Consider the following 16,132-nt stretch of genomic DNA (forward strand, 5'->3'; position numbering starts at 1 on the left):
TTCCTCCCAAGGAGCTGCAGCCACTTTAAAACAGAATCATCCCCAAAGTCAACAAAACTTGCAACAGCTTTAAGCATCCTACAGGCTGCAGTACTGAAGTGGGGAGGCATGACTGCAATATCTTCGGAATAAAAACACTGTCCTTTCTTCTTTAAGCAACTTGTTTTCCCTCTTGATCCTAATTGGTATGTCCAGGCACATCAAGAGCATTTAAATAGACATACCTGTCGTGAAAGGTTTTCTGTTGCAAAAAAAAAAAAAATACTTTTTTGTGTTGCCATAAAAGAATCCTATTGGGAAAATCAAGTAATAATAGCAAACACATGCTGAAGAAACACAATGAAGCAACAGATGGAATGCGGGTATGTATCCATATGGTATATTAGATAAATTCAAGAGATACCATATTACAGAGGTTTTTCTGCATTCAATTGACAGTCTAAGAAAAGGTTGACACTTCTTCCTAAATTAGATTTTTGTAATTGTTTATGTACACGCTAAACATATGCTTTTATATCAAAACTCGTCTCAGTTGGAAGGATACAAATAGAATGTGATATGCATGTAAATTGCATAAGATATTCTGTCTGTGGTAAGACATCATAATTGAGAACTCAGGTGTGTTAAGAAAACAACATCAACAATTTAGTCATTCTTCCAGACAGCTGTGGTGTATCACCATCAGATGTGAATCAGAGTAACTGAGACTGTAAATGAGATTGTCATTCCTTTGGATATATATTTTTTTATAACCCTAAATTGTAATATGCAACTTATTCACTTAAAAGTAGCTTAAACTGGTTTCCCATGCTATGCAATTTGAAGGAAAACCAAACAGCTAAGAGTTGACACAAAGTCGGCTTGAATTTCGCTAATCTGTCAGGATGCAAAGAACCCCGCCCCAGCACATTTCCCCGAAACATAAACAGCACACCAGCAGAATTTAACATATACTGTGTTAGCTGTGACAGATGCTAAAGTTTTAATTAGTCTTGAAGTCAAGCACATAACTGACATAAACGCAAGGATTTATAGCCAAGCATTATGTGTTTTAAAATATCTTTCCTAATGAACACGATTTGCAATCATATGAATACTGATTACTGTGCATGCAAAATGAGCTAAGACTGGCTACATATTTAAACAAGTATTAAGAACATCAGGAGTTTACTGAATGTTTTGAAATGTGTAATGGCAGGCAGTAAGTCATTCCAGGGTCTAGAGTACAACCAAAAACCTGTCAAGGGCGACTAAATATTTTCATTGGTTGCACATGTGCGCCTGACATTTAGCAAGTCCATCTGTGTGTGTGTGTGTGTGTGTGTGTGTGGAACTGATGTCTGTACTCCTCCTCCAGCAACATAATTCAAAAGTGAAGACTGATTGTTTTTTTGCCATGAAAATGAACTGCTTTGCCCTTCACACCTGTTCCCGGTCCTGAAAGGCCCAGCTCAGACCCGACATCATCGGTGGAGCAGAGATTAGCGCTCCCCTGTTCCCGGTAAAATCCCTAATCCGCCAAAAGGCATGGTGAAAAATGTTGGGTGCATAAAAATGATGAACCTTAATGAAAACGTTATGTGGACCAGTGCAACCCATGTGAGAAGTTAGTCTGGAGCCCTGCTTTTAGAGAGAAACTACCTGAAATTGCAGTTTGGGGCATTTAAGACGTTGAAAGACGTTGAAAGACGTTGAAAGATGTTGAAAGACGTTGAAAGACGTTGAAAGACGTAAGGGTTGAACATAAACCTCAAGTGTGTAAAAAATTGAATTAATTTCCCGCTGCCTTTCTTATTGTGTGTCAGTAAACAAAAAGACAGTTAGATGTAGGAGTGTGTTTAATTTTCTCTTCAAATGTAATTTCTGAATGGCTGATGGTTTAGTATTAGAGACAAAAAAATAAAATGACTGGTGTTGTATTTATCATTTAATTGATAGACAGATGCATGCAGTTTATTATGGGAAATGATGTGGGAGGTATTCCTCCTACTCTGTTCCTGGTGTTTATTTCTGATGACAACAGGGATGAAAGTGATTAGAGTAATAAAACAGAGTACGCACAGAATTTATTATACTTCTTTCTGTGAACAGTGGTGGATCTGATTAAAATTTAATCCACTCATTTGTTTTCTACTGTTAGCATGGCTCCAGTCACAGATGATTAAATAACTGTGTTTAAGAGCTTAAAAACAACAAGTGTAGGGAAAGCTGAGAGAACTTGGAAGTATCCCAAAAGAACAAGGACGTATCAAGCGCAAAGTTCAGCCAGAGGCACTGCTCGCTCATGCCGGCTGAACTGTCCATGTAAACTAGCCTTCAGGGGAAGCCTGGAGCAATGGTCACCCGAAGGCTGTGATGCCTTCCCCATTTAAAAAAAAAAAAAAACACCTAAGCATTTCAAATCCAGCACTGACACACAGACGGATGAGGCGCACACACATACCAGTAGACAATGAAACTGGCAGTACTGAGAGCTGTGCAGACTTTCACAGCAGTAGAAAGCCAAGAGTCGAAGAGAAGAATGGAACAATGAAAACAACCTTAGCAAGACTTATCCAGCTGCTTAAACAGTGGGGCTCTAGGCGACAGGGAGGCAGGGAGACAGTGAGTAATGTCTGAGGACAGTCCAGGGGGATCGACTGGAGGCTGGGAGAGAGCAGAGAGTATATCTGTGTGTTTGTACTGACAGAGATGTGTTTATATATTCCACTATGGTAAATCACTCTCGCTTCACTAGTTCTTCCTTATGTGTGACTCATTGCTTCCAGACTGATGAGAAGATGGCGTAGGTGGATGTGGGAGCCGACTGCTGAAGCTAAAGAGAACCTTCTGATTTTCAGATATCTGATGGATGAACTTAATACCGTCTTTTTAACAAGTCTTAGAAAGAACAAACAGCTTCCATTTTGAGACGTAGTAAACCAATGGCTCAAAAATATGCGCTTCTAGCTTCTAACCAGTATTTCCATTCAATTTCCTCTAATCATCATCAAGTTACAGCATTTTGCATTTAATGCCTAATTTAATTAATAGATAATCTGGGTATCAGTTGCTGGTGTCAATATCAGAATCAGTTAGCAGGCAAAAAAAACCTCAAAGAGCTGGATCAGGTATTGGTGGCAATACGATAACTTGAGGGGTGCATGATTTAGAAAAAAAAAACTAATTGTGATTATATTCACTGATATTGCACTTGCAATATGATTTACGATATTAAAGGGAATAATCATCATGTTCAGAGTATGTAGAATACGTTTTAAGGCTGGGATATCTCTGTAGCACCACAACAGAATGAATGTGCCTCCAGCAATTTGGATATTGCACTAGACCATATTGCAATTTCTATAATTATTTTATTAATTGTGCAGTTTATTTACTACTTACATTATATAATGGAATTAAGATTCCTGTTTAAGTTTTGACAAATAGGTTGCTGCACGTTTCTGTTAATTTTTAAGATTAATTCAATTAATTCAACTTTTACCAAGATGCTGGTTAATTATTTATCATTTTAATCATAACTACCAATAAGGTTTATTTTCATGTATTTATTTGTTAAATTTTTCCAGCCTGACGTTGCCTTAAACATTAAACAGTGGTCCTAGTCACTTCCACACAGTGTATGGTATGGCATCATTCCTCAGTATCGGCCGACACCCAAAGCCCAGGTAAAGGTATTGGTATCGACCATGAAAAATTGGATTGGTGCATATTTGTGGCCGTCTCTCCTTAACACAGTAAGAAAAAAGTGCAGAGAAAATAATCTGTCAAAAAGATATCTCAAAATTCAAATTGCACCAGATGGCATATCATCCTGATTCAACTCCTGAAAGTGGACTGGAATCTTGTTGTCCTCATTACAACCTGACGTTAAGGCTGTGGGGCATGTTACATCACCACAGTATCATATTTGTCTAGATGTTGTACCTCTTGGGCAGCTCTCTTGTAAGGTATTCTATGTGGATGTTGTGGCAAGACACTGTTGCAAAGTCGCAGTCCTTCTCACCTTGCGGCAATGAAGGGCCAGTCTTAACGAGCTGCCTGCCAGTCGTCCGTCAGAGCAGCAGAGGCAGCCAGCCCCCGGGCCTTGGCCTGCTGGCCCCTGAGCATACATCAGCCCTGCGACAGCACACATCACTAACACCACCACTACCGTGATGTGACAGCTGAATCTATCTCCCACAAGCCCTACCTACAGCCTAAACAAATTAGAGCCCCACTGAAATTAATGTTAGCACACCAATACTAATGAGCATGCGGCGGAAAGAGGGGATGAGGAAAAGAATAATAAACACACAAAGCGGAGATCAGCCATACAATGGGGGTTCCACAGGTGAAAATGAGACGGGATGAAATGTACCTGTATGCATTATACATGGGTGTCAGTACGTGCAGTTATGGATTTTAAAATGTGCAAGATAGCAATCAATATTTCAATACAAAAATACAACTATACTATCATAAATATATATATATATATATATATATATATATATATATATATATCGGGGCGTCCCGGTGGCACACCTGGTTGAGCGCATACCATAGAGGCATTGTCCTCGTAAGTGGGCGGCCCGGGTTCGAATCCGTTCGAGACCTTTCCTGCATGTCTTCCCCTCTGTCTCCCCTTTCTCTATCAATAAAGCCCAAAAATGGCCAAAAGCTAGCACTGAGTTGGAGCAGTCTGGGAAATTCCTTCTTCCGAGATAAATATATATATATATATATATATATATATATATATATATAAATAAACAAAAACAAGCTAGCACTGAGTTGGAGCAGTCTGGGAATTTCCTTCAACACTGCATTAACCTCTGCACACATGATGATGTGTAGATTTATATAATTAAGTCAAAATGAGGTGGTTGTTGAATAACTAGTGCATGTGCAACACCAAGGTAAAGAAGTAAATTAATGTGTCTGAGCATTTCAGCCCCCATGAACCTTCCTGATGGATTTCAGCAAGCTGATATCACTTCATCCTTAATTTTCAAAAAATGAGTTGAGGAGTTAATCATATCATAACCAATAGGACTAAAAAACAAAATATATTTAAACAATTGTGACCTTTATATGAACAACATTTTAAAATATGTTTCATAAGTATTATAATGGAAGAAATAGTCAATAAACTTCCAAATAACCATGTAAAAAGTGTTTGTTGTGGACTTCTGGTCACAACTAATGGTGGTGAGAAGGTTTATGGTTGCTTGTTGTCATAGCAATGTGACATGTGAGTACTCTGGGTGCAAAGCAGTCACTATTAGTGGCTGTAAGCTGGTGAAAGGATTTGTCACTGTAAACAGAGCTTAAAGAAACACTGATACATCTCAGCCCTCTATAAGACGACCTCATATCATGAGGTCATGAAAACGTAGGCTCATTTCCAGTAAACAGCCAGAGCCTCCAGCTTACTGCAGTGTTCTGATATGTTGGTATTTGGAAGCAGAATTTAGCATTTAAATCAATTTAGCTTCTGTTCAAGACACATGATTCTACAATCATCCTACCCTTAAGGTGTTTTGAAAAACAAACCCTGAACAGTCCTCACTTTTCTTTGGTCTTTAACTGACCATTTAACACTTATTAGTGTCTGAAAGTGTGAATGTCTCTGGACAAATACAGCACTAACAATCCCAAATTTTCTGTAGCAGAAAAGCTGAGGCAGTTTGTGCCAAGTGTTATCTCACTGTGTTTTATGCCTTCTTGTATATTCCACTGGGATTCATGTTGGCAAGTGGCAGATATGATTCTTCTTCTACTTCTCGCTTTCCATTGGATCATGGGAATCAATATTGAAGACACAGTAATTATTTCAGTAAAATCGGATAATCACCAAACAGACAGGCAATGGCCAAGAGCTGTCTGCTTCCTTCACATTATATTCTCATGCTCATTGCTATGGTATGGCCAGGAAATGTACAGCTGCTTAATCTGAAACAGCCAATGTGTGCAGGCCCACACACACAACGTGGGTTGGAGGAGCGAGTCAGAGGAGATGACAACTCCTTGCATAAGTAAAATTCTATTCATTCTGCCATTTTCTATGCATTTCTGAATTCACTGGGGACCCCACTGACTGTACTTCTCATGATAAGGCTGCAGCATATTTAACAAATACCGCATTTAAATAGAAAAGGCAAAATTTGGATTTTGATTTTTAAAGGACATTTTACCACTGAAAAACGAAGATCAGGAGTGTTAAATATATTATTGAGTTGCATTATTGGAAATGTAGGTTTCAACATGTTGAAAAATTTTGAGGTCATGATAATATTATTTGAAGCAGTGGCTACAATTTCCTTACTAAACATATTTGTCTTTGTACTGCATGTTTTAAAATACATATTGTGATAGATACTATACTTTTTTCTGTTCCTGTTTCTGGTAATCTAATGCTGTTGTTTCAGGCTTTTTTAATAAAACTGCCTTGTCAGAAACATGCAGTTCAGTCAGAAAGCATTAGGACTGTTTGTTATGCTGCACTCCAGCACACTGGATTTAAATGAAAGAGAAAACAAAAAAACAAGGTTATAGTGCTGATGTATAGCTTTAGGGGTGTTTGGGGTTGTTAATATATATATTGGGTGAACAGTGTAGGACTTACTTATTGGCCTTTTTCGCCCTCGGGGGAGTTGTATAAAAATTTCTACACAGTTCTTCTGCTGTTGATGTAAAAGCCATCAAATTAAAAGCTAAGAGTCAGCACTTTCTTCCAATGGCCATTGTTGTTTTTCAAGTACACACCCAAAACAAGCCATCTTAATACTTACAGACTGCTCTACAGCTTTGGCTGGCTGAATTAATGGTTGTATAATATGCTGTACAAATATTGAATTTATATGGGAATTAGAAATGAGCATCATTAAACAAATAACGGAGCTTAGCATATGTTCAATCAACAAGACTAAATCATTATCCTCGAGTTCTTCACTCAGTCAGGCTGTGCTTCTTTAGTCCTCTACTCACACACTCTGCCTTCTGTCAGTGAGGTTATAAAAACAACTGCAGCGACTTCCAAACTTTCTCTCTCTCTCCAATGCAGACATGTTCCTGAAAATATCTGAGTCTGCTGCTGAACAACTGTGCTGCACCTAAGATAGAAAATCTGATGAATTAATTTGTGAATAGCAGTGCAGGGGTGGCTCAGGGCTCCAAGTCCACTGATACATTAATCCTAATATGCTCCTAGAGTGAGCGGAGAAAATCCCCACAATAGCATAATAAACACATGAGGCCACTTTAAGCTCTCCGGCGTCTTGAAAAAGTAAAGCTACTTGTGATAAGATGGAAGCTCTCCTTCGTTCTACACAGCCACTGGGCAAAAAAAAAGAAAAAAAAAGAAGAAAGAAATGCAGGCTTTCGAGCACAAAGTGGCCGTGACTTCTCAGTATTCAAATGTTCTGAATCTTTTTTTCTTATTATGCTTTAGCGTCATAAATTGAGCAGTCTTTCCAGTTATTCATGTTTTCTGTTAAACTAATATTGGGAGAAATGTGGATTTAATTTTATTAATTTCATGGTGATGACATTTTAATAAATGGGCTATTGCATGGTTTTAATTAAGAAAACATCAATATTGTGTGGAATGTAGATATTTAAGTGTTATAGAAATTATAAATTATCATGCTGCACGAGCTATATCCAAGAATGTACAGGGAGAATTTCAGTTTCTGTGTGTACTTTTACTGGAATATCTCCTGTCCAATATCAGAAGATTAATACATACCCCAGATATATTTATAGATATAATCAGAGGAGAATTATTTGTAGAAAGAAACTCCTTGGAGGAATCAAGGCGAATATGTTTTAAAATAAACACCTTTAAAATGACAGTCTCAAACTTTTTGCAAGATACATTCCAGTGCATTCTTATCACATCTGGGACTGCAGCAAAAGTTATTTGAGCCACCTAAAAAAGGCCCAACTAAAATCAATATCAGTTTATGTGTGCGCCATATTAAGGATAATATCGCTACTTTATCTTGCAGTCAGACAGCCCTGTGTGAGTTTAGACAGAGGGTAAGTGAAGTCTTTCTATGCTCCCGACTAAGTCACTATACAAAAATAGCAATTATGGCTTGCAGAACAGAAGCTGATCTACACCTGATTTTATGGTTTGGTTTGTTTGTGTCCAAACTAACTGTTCAAAGCGCCAAAGTCACACAAAAACACATACATTAAGCATCCGAGGCAGTGGAAGAACAGCAACTACCGTATTCTGCATGACCTTTTTTAGGTTGCGTCCGTGCCAGAACTCGAATGCCCACCGCAATCTGCTGTAGGTAATTCAATCAATCAATATCCTTTATTTAGCCAGGAAAAAAACAGATTAATTGAGATATAAAACCTCTTTTCCAAGAGCACAAAAGCAAAATGGTTACGCCAAACACACAAGACACAAATAAAATACAGTCACAGGCTACAAGAAAAACAAGAATTGGATTACATGATTACACAGTGCAATCACAATACCCAATTGAGCTTATTTATCTGTCTTTTAAAATTGACTTGAATTCCCCCAGAGTTACAATACACTAACTATGGACAGGTACTTTATAAAAGCGCACTTCAATAAATCTGAACATCCCTTTTAACAAATAGGTATAACCTCTGAAAAGTTTTCATCAATAGTCTGCACACTCTCCACTGAACATGTTTAAATGTTGTTTATGGGAATTACCAGCAAACTGTCTTTGATCGATCAGTCTGCTTGGCTAATACACACTGTCTATTACCCACACTATCAGGTGTGATGTGAAAAATTAATGGAGAGTCGTAAAAGATTTAAAAGACAAACATAATAAAAAAGAAACAAGCACTTACTGTATTGACAGTTCCTGCCCATGTACTCCCCTGGGCAATCGCAGGAGTAGTTGGCAACCAGATCTGTGCAAATGCCCCCGTTCTTGCATGGTTCCCTTTCGCATTCGTTAATATCTGGAAGAGGCACAAAAGAAGAAAAAAAGGTGCATTCATTTATTTGAAGCAGACGTGTAGGCAATTAAAAAGACCTCATCCTCATTAGAATGCATCAGTAGGGAGTATATATTGAATTTCCTCTGTGTGTTACTTGATTCTGTCAGCCCATAGAAGCTCTTACAAAGACACTGGTTTCTTAAAACTAATAAATCAAACAGCTCCTCCAGAGACCATTAATGCTAGAACACAGAACCAAGTTTTGAAATGTTAACGTCCAACCTAGTGTTCTTTCTTTGTAGTTTAAATGATTATCATACTTTTTAATGTACCATTCTAGTTCAATTCTACAAAGCCGCTGACTACTGCAGCACTGACAGTTATGTATAAATAGGCTTGGTAAACATGCACAGTCTCTTCATGTAAGTATCACAGAAACATAGAGGAGCAAGTTAGACTGTCAATATGCTAAAATATCACATAATTATCACCTATTGTACTGACATGTTTGCTTTGAAAAATCTCTCTGAAATAGCTCTTCCTTTATTGATTCATCTAAGCAATTACAGAAGGTGACAGACCCACAACCCCACCCATCACTCCTCTGTGCACTCTGTTCTATTAAAGGTACAGTTAAGGGAAGTGAAAATACAATGATGGTTCACATGGAGAGAGAAAAGGAGGTAAACTTTTGAACAACTTTCTAATGATTTCCAAACTCGCCCATGGCTTCTACAACACTTTTAATCCTGTAAAACATACCATGAGTCAGCTGTGACTCATAGGTACATTTTGGCTTTATGAATATGTAACTAGGCTTGAGATTTGGAAAGCTTAAGAAAGTGAAACATGATTAAAGTAAGTCTGTCACGCTACTTCATCTCCCTGAGATTTTATCTATAATATCTATAATTTACCACATTTGTAGTTTTATCTTAAAATATATCTTTTTTTTGTCCTGTATGCTTCAGAGAAATACAGTCATGGTCTTCACACATAATGGTCATTGAGGTACTGTGACTGGAAGCAGTAGCATCTTTAATCTGCAGCAAAGCAGGATACAAAATAAAGAAATAGATCGAGTGAAATAAAAGAGAGGTACAGAGAGAAAGGGAGATGAAAAATGTTTTGTGATTCACCCAAAAAATCCATTGGGACCACGCGAGACAACTGTATTTGGGTGAAATGATGTTTGATGAAATTGAGCTGTAAAACCTTTCCGAAAAGAAGATAAAAACAAGATAACAAGTTGAGCAGGCTGAACTTGAAACACACATCTTTTTTGTTTTGTGTCTAGAAAAAACAAGGAGACGTTTTGCTCATGTGTTTGCTGGAAGTTTAGAATTTCTATATATAATCTAGTCAGTGACGTGCAGCGCGGTTCACTGAAATGCCTGCCTCACCGAGTGCCTCTTCACTGCTATTGTAAGATCCCTGAGCACAAGAAACAGGTTACACACATACAGTCATGGAAAAAAATTATTAGGACCATTGTGTTCTTCAATTTCTTGTTCATTTTAATGCCTGGTACAAATGGACAAATACAATGATAACATTAAAAATAACAAGAAATTGGAGAAAACAAGGGTGGTCTAATAATTTTTTCCAGGACTGTATATTATATACATCAGCTAAACGTAATATATGCCCCCCCTGACTTTCTATAAAGTGTTTGGCAACATACTGAAAAACAGTAACACGCTCTCTTAAGGCTCAGCTTGCTGCAGCCGCACCGTGCGTCCAGCCTGTTGTCCCGTCAATATGGCTTGTGTGTACAGGAAGCGAAAAATGAGCTATGTCTCCATATTTCACTGGCTGCTGTAATGAGTCCACCACCATCTTGCTATTGAGTTGTGACTGACAGCCAAGCAAAGTTTAAAAGGGCAGATTCCAGGGGCAGTCTCACACTGGTAGAGTGCGTACCATTAAGGCTGAGTCCGGGTTCGAATCCGGCCTGAGGTCCCTTTGCCGCATGTCTTCCCCTTTGTCTCCCCCTTTCTATCTATCACTTTAAATAAAAAAAAGCAAATATGCCCAAAAAAGAATCTTTAAAAAAAAGGTCAGATTCCCACATTCAGAGTCTGGGGTGGTGGATCGGTCGAACAAGCTGCGCATTTTCACCCAGGAGATCGGGGTTTGTGTCCCATGTAAAAACAAAAGTAAACCATTTTTAACTTAAGTTATGTGAATCACGTTTTGGAATGTTACTGTTTTTTACTTAACTAGTCACATGATACTATGAACTACTTCACTTCCGGCATTTACGGACATTTATTTACTGTTTAAACTGTAACCCTAACAATATTTGAAGGGAAATGAGAAAATTCTGCATTTTTTTTAATCAAAATTGTTGTTGTTTATTTGTTTATTATAAATTTAATTTTTTCCACAATGGCAAGTGAGGCTCGACCTTCCCTGCCTCTCCTGACCGCACGTCACTGCTCTATATATAATCTTCGATACCATCTAACACTGTGTTTTATATTATTTTTTTTTTTATTGTGAGCACACAGCTAGCACACTCAAGACAAGGCTTTCTGTGTCTTTTAATATGGCAGCTATATCCTGTTTCAGATATAGCTGATGATAGAGAAGCCCTGCTATTTTTTAATCCACTGCTACACAGCAATTTTTGTGAAATGCAGGAGGTGATGAATCAAGAAATGAGCAGAAAAGCACAGATCCTTTGGATTTGATGCGACTCAACTTGTAAATGTTAGTACTTTATTCTTGGAGAGATTGAAGAAAACTGTTTTACTTGCCAGCATGTCATCTCGCGGCTTTACAGAGCATTACAAAAGAGTGAATTTTCACAGTTGGCACTAAAAACACTCGTCTTAAAAGACAGACTGCATTAACACACAACTATGCTGGACATAAAGTAGGTATATCAAACTCAAACTGCAGGGGCCACTCATCCTCGATTATAACGGAACATGGAAATTATGACAGAGAAAACTTGTGTTTACCCAATTATTTTTCCTGTCAAGCTGTGAAGATTCATACATACAACATTTAATATGAGGAGTGTTGCCTTATTTTGCATTTTGGTTTGTGATTGTCTATTGTTTGTATGTTATGTCTATTTAAGGCTGTTATTTAGAATCTGTATCGCAAAACATTTTCAAAGCCATGTCATAAAGCCATTAAGGCTGCACTGCACATTTGTTGTTGGTTGGATTTCTGTTTTCTAGAGTCTGGGGACAATGCATTTGATTCCCTTATAGGCACCGAACCTATAAGAGACAACAGATGCACATGATATGGACTGGGGCTTAAAACTGGAGCTTAGAGAGGGACAGGACAATGTCATGGTCTTACTCAAAAAAATAACAACTGACTATGGCATTATCATTAAAGACTGGGGAGGATTTGTGTGTTTTTTTTAGGTGTGTTGGAACATTTTCCCTTCTCGTTATAATCAGATGCAAACTGTTCAGTAATCAGTTGTAATTGTACTTCTAGCTACTTGCATGTATCATGTTTATAGCGTGATTTTAATTCATGGTTTCTATAAAGGAGTTTGCTCATGTTGACCCGTAATCTTTCTTATTCTCCAGCTTCGGTGAACTGATGAGCTAGTACGCGACAATCTGATATAATTATAAACTGAAAAACAGCCAGCATGACTCATACAAGAAACTAGCCTCCTACTGACAACACACTATTAGCATAGAGATGAACAAACAAGCACTTGTCAGAGGAAACATCTTGATTATGGGAGGTTACTGCAATCACGGGAGATTATGCCGTAATTAATTCCAGTTCGAGGAGCTGCACGATCCTGTTAACCTGAAAAATGCCAACTAGAGCTCGCCTTATAAAGAAAAACAATGGCCAATCCTCATTAAACCATTCCACTTCAGTTTTTAAATGGCTGTAATCCACAAGAACCACTAATTGCTAGCAATAGTGACAACAACGATAAAAAACACTAATACAGTTCTAAATCAATGGTACAGCATGGCCATATGAAGCATCATTCATGCTTTCACAGCAGCAATTTGGTTCTTACTAATTGCCTTAGTGGAACACTGAAATGGTAATGTGATTTTATAGCCACTTGTGAACACTGAGATATAATATATTCAATGCATTCACTGAATGTAGATCCATCTGTGAAGAAAAGCATTAATGTGAACATCTTATCATAAATGACACAAATGTTGCTGTAGATTTAAGCTGAGCGAGGTCTTGAAGTATAATATGTGGGAAGTGAACAGCACACCCTCCATAGAGACCAGTACCTCAAATGTATGTGTGTATGTATATAACACTGTATATGTATATATGTGTGTATATATTAGAAACAGGAATGTATATCCATCCATCCGTGAGCCGTACCTGCTTATCCCTAAGGAGTGCAAGTGGGCTGGTAGGCAAGAGGTAGGGTACAGGTCACCAGTATCAGAAATGTACAATAACACTAAGAACACTAAGAACATAAACAGTTCTGAGCTCGTTCTGCACATAGCACAATCCACTATTATTTCACCACTCCAATCACGCAACTTGGATAAGTGATGTTGTTGTTACCCTTTAAGTTCATATCCTACTTTGTTGCCACCAATACTGTGGGTTCAAATACAAAGGTGAGCCAAACAGGCAAGCCACTCAAATAGCCGGGAGCACAACATAGCACAGAGAGAGGAAAACACAGCGAGCCCATCTTATGATTTGCTTTCCTTTTATGAGAGGCCATCAGCCCCTGGGAAATTGGCACAGGGAAAGTGAGACTTAAAAGCGGTGTATTGCCAGTAAATCAGGTGGGAGGAAAGGGATTACTTCAGGGAATGCAGTTAATTCACCTGATAAAAACTAGAGAAGAGAGGTGATGAGAAGCATGGAGACAGAAACTGTGAAAGAAAGAGAGAAGAGGGTAAACCAAATGTACAGTGAGAGAGACGTGCTCGAGCCCAGTGGTCGGGTAAATAAAATCTGTTTACACAATTTCTTTAACAAAGTTACTGTACAGGCGTGCATCCAAGGAGTTCCCCTCGCCAATAATAGTCAGAGTCTGCTATTCTGCAATTAAATAGGTCATTTAAGCCTTATGGTAAAACAACATTCTGCAACTGATGTCTCTGGTTTAATGGGAATGGTGTTATCTTGGTTATAACGATTTAACAAGCCAGTTTGAGTAAAGATTTCTACAGCGGGTGGAGACGATAAAACTACAAGGCGTACAATTTAATGTAATATAACACACTGGCTCTCCAATAATACCACTTTAGTGAAGCTTATAATGTTCACTTTTTGTTGAACTGTGCTGGGATGAGGCTGGTTTAAAAGAGACTGTATTTAGGGGCATAACACTGGAATATACTACTTAGAAAGTGACACAACAAAGTGTCACCAGCAACAGACAAATTATAAAGTTAAAGGGAGAATCCAAAAATACATATATATTTTTTTCTCTTAACTGTTGTGCTATTTAAGAATGTTTTGGTGTGAGTTTCCCAGTTTTCAAGATGCTGTTAATCAAGATAAATAAATAGCCGATATTGATATATGTACTTTACTTTTGGTGCTCAAAGTGCCTAAAATAGATTCAAAACTTGAAGATATCAACTGTAAAGATGATTTACATCTCGATTATAATGAAACTAGACCACATTAGGCATGTGGTGCTCAAAGCACAAAAAAGTATTTGAAGGAAAATTAGGAACTATACTAAATAGAAAAAACTTTCTCCATGAATTTGCTCACAACATGGTCTGTGGATTATTGTGAGTAACTGGGTCACATTTTCTAGAAAGTGACATTGTTGTTGACTTTGCCCAATTGTTTTTTTTTTTGGCGCTTAGAGCACCATGAGCCAAATGTGATTCAATCAAAGACATCTTTACAGGTGATCTCTCCAACACTGGGCAACACACGGCAAAAAAAATCGAATACAGGTAAGATAACAATGTGTATTTTTGATTTTGGCGTGGACTGTCCCTTTCAGTTATTATTGTATTAATTGAAAGATTAATACAGCGAATTGCATTATATTGCACAGGTGCATCTTCCCTAAATAATTTATTTCTTCATTAATGATTATATTGTGCTTTACATCTTTATGCATTGATTGGTTGTTCAACATATTCAAATGTAACATAAAAAAAATTATTAATATGATATACTATACTGTTATCATAACTTACAGAGCCACCTGAAACTGAGGCCATGAACCATAGAATAAATTTGCTTGGTCTCTGGTCAGACTCTCGCCGTGCTCTCAACGGTCCACTGGAACGTCTCGCTCCCTGGTTTTGCTCCTCTATTGCTCTCTAAAAAGTGTCTCAGTCGGACAATAATGAGAGCAATGAATAGTGCTATGTGTCAGGAGCTAACGCTGGCTGTGAGCGCTAAATTGGCTACAGTGTGTCCGGAGAGCAGGAACAGACCTGCTTTGGGAGAGGGAGTCACCTGTGCCCTCTCCGCTGGGCTGCACTGACCTCCGCTGCGCCTGCACCTGCTACAGCCACACAAACACACAGCCCGATGAGTGTGCTTTCCAGCTCATTCAACCGTGAAGGCATTGTGTCAAATCTTGCACAATGGAGGAGGTAAATGTGCCGTAAAGATATGGCAAAAGATTTAAATTCCATCAAGTGTATTAAACCTTTTGAGCCTGTCTGAGTGTAAATAATTCTGGCGTAATTGGTGTGAGAGAATAACAGGTTAGTGAACTGACAGATACCAAAGATAGAAAACTTTTGCAGTCGGTGTCACCATTTTTAAAAGGAAGAAAAATATATGCATTTTTTTCACCTATGGTACTCGTTGCTGTCCTCATTAGAAGATAGGGAATTTTATTTGCGCAGCTTACTTATATTTAAAAAATAATTGTAATTTCATCTGGACTATATGCAGAGAGCCTAAACTGGCCCCAAACAAGTACATAAATCACATAAATGATTGAAATAAATGCCGGCTAATAGCCTGTAATCCTCTCACACTTGTAAAGCCCCCAAACTTAATTAGCAGAATGAAAGGTAACGTCCCAGCAGTATTGCCCCTACATCTCACCCATTTCCTTCATTAAATTACAGTCAGATGTCGAGTAAATCTGGAAAAAGCCTTCTTTTTCCTCTGCCAAGACACTGTAAGCCACACAATTGAAGGTTAGTGAAGACTGCTTTCATGTGGAGATGTCTCATCGTGTAACATCTCTCCATCTGGACTCAGTTTAGCCTTCATGCACGGTTTCCCCTGGGGAAGT

The 16,132-nt window shown here is 38.1% G+C and overlaps 1 protein-coding gene across 2 annotated transcripts in view; it reads right to left on the reverse strand.

Moving 5' to 3' along the window:
• LOC131974592 (EGF-like repeat and discoidin I-like domain-containing protein 3) overlaps positions 1-16,132 on the reverse strand; it is a 110,882-nt gene that overhangs the window by 40,550 nt on the left and 54,200 nt on the right. For both annotated transcript variants that reach the window (XM_059336969.1, XM_059336968.1), the window contains exon 4: positions 8,830-8,943. In XM_059336969.1, coding sequence (XP_059192952.1) covers positions 8,830-8,943 — 114 coding nt within the window. The remainder of the gene's footprint in view (positions 1-8,829; positions 8,944-16,132) is intronic.

Source organism: Centropristis striata, chromosome 7, assembly GCF_030273125.1.
Source record: "Centropristis striata isolate RG_2023a ecotype Rhode Island chromosome 7, C.striata_1.0, whole genome shotgun sequence".
Lineage (NCBI taxonomy): Eukaryota > Metazoa > Chordata > Actinopteri > Perciformes > Serranidae > Centropristis > Centropristis striata.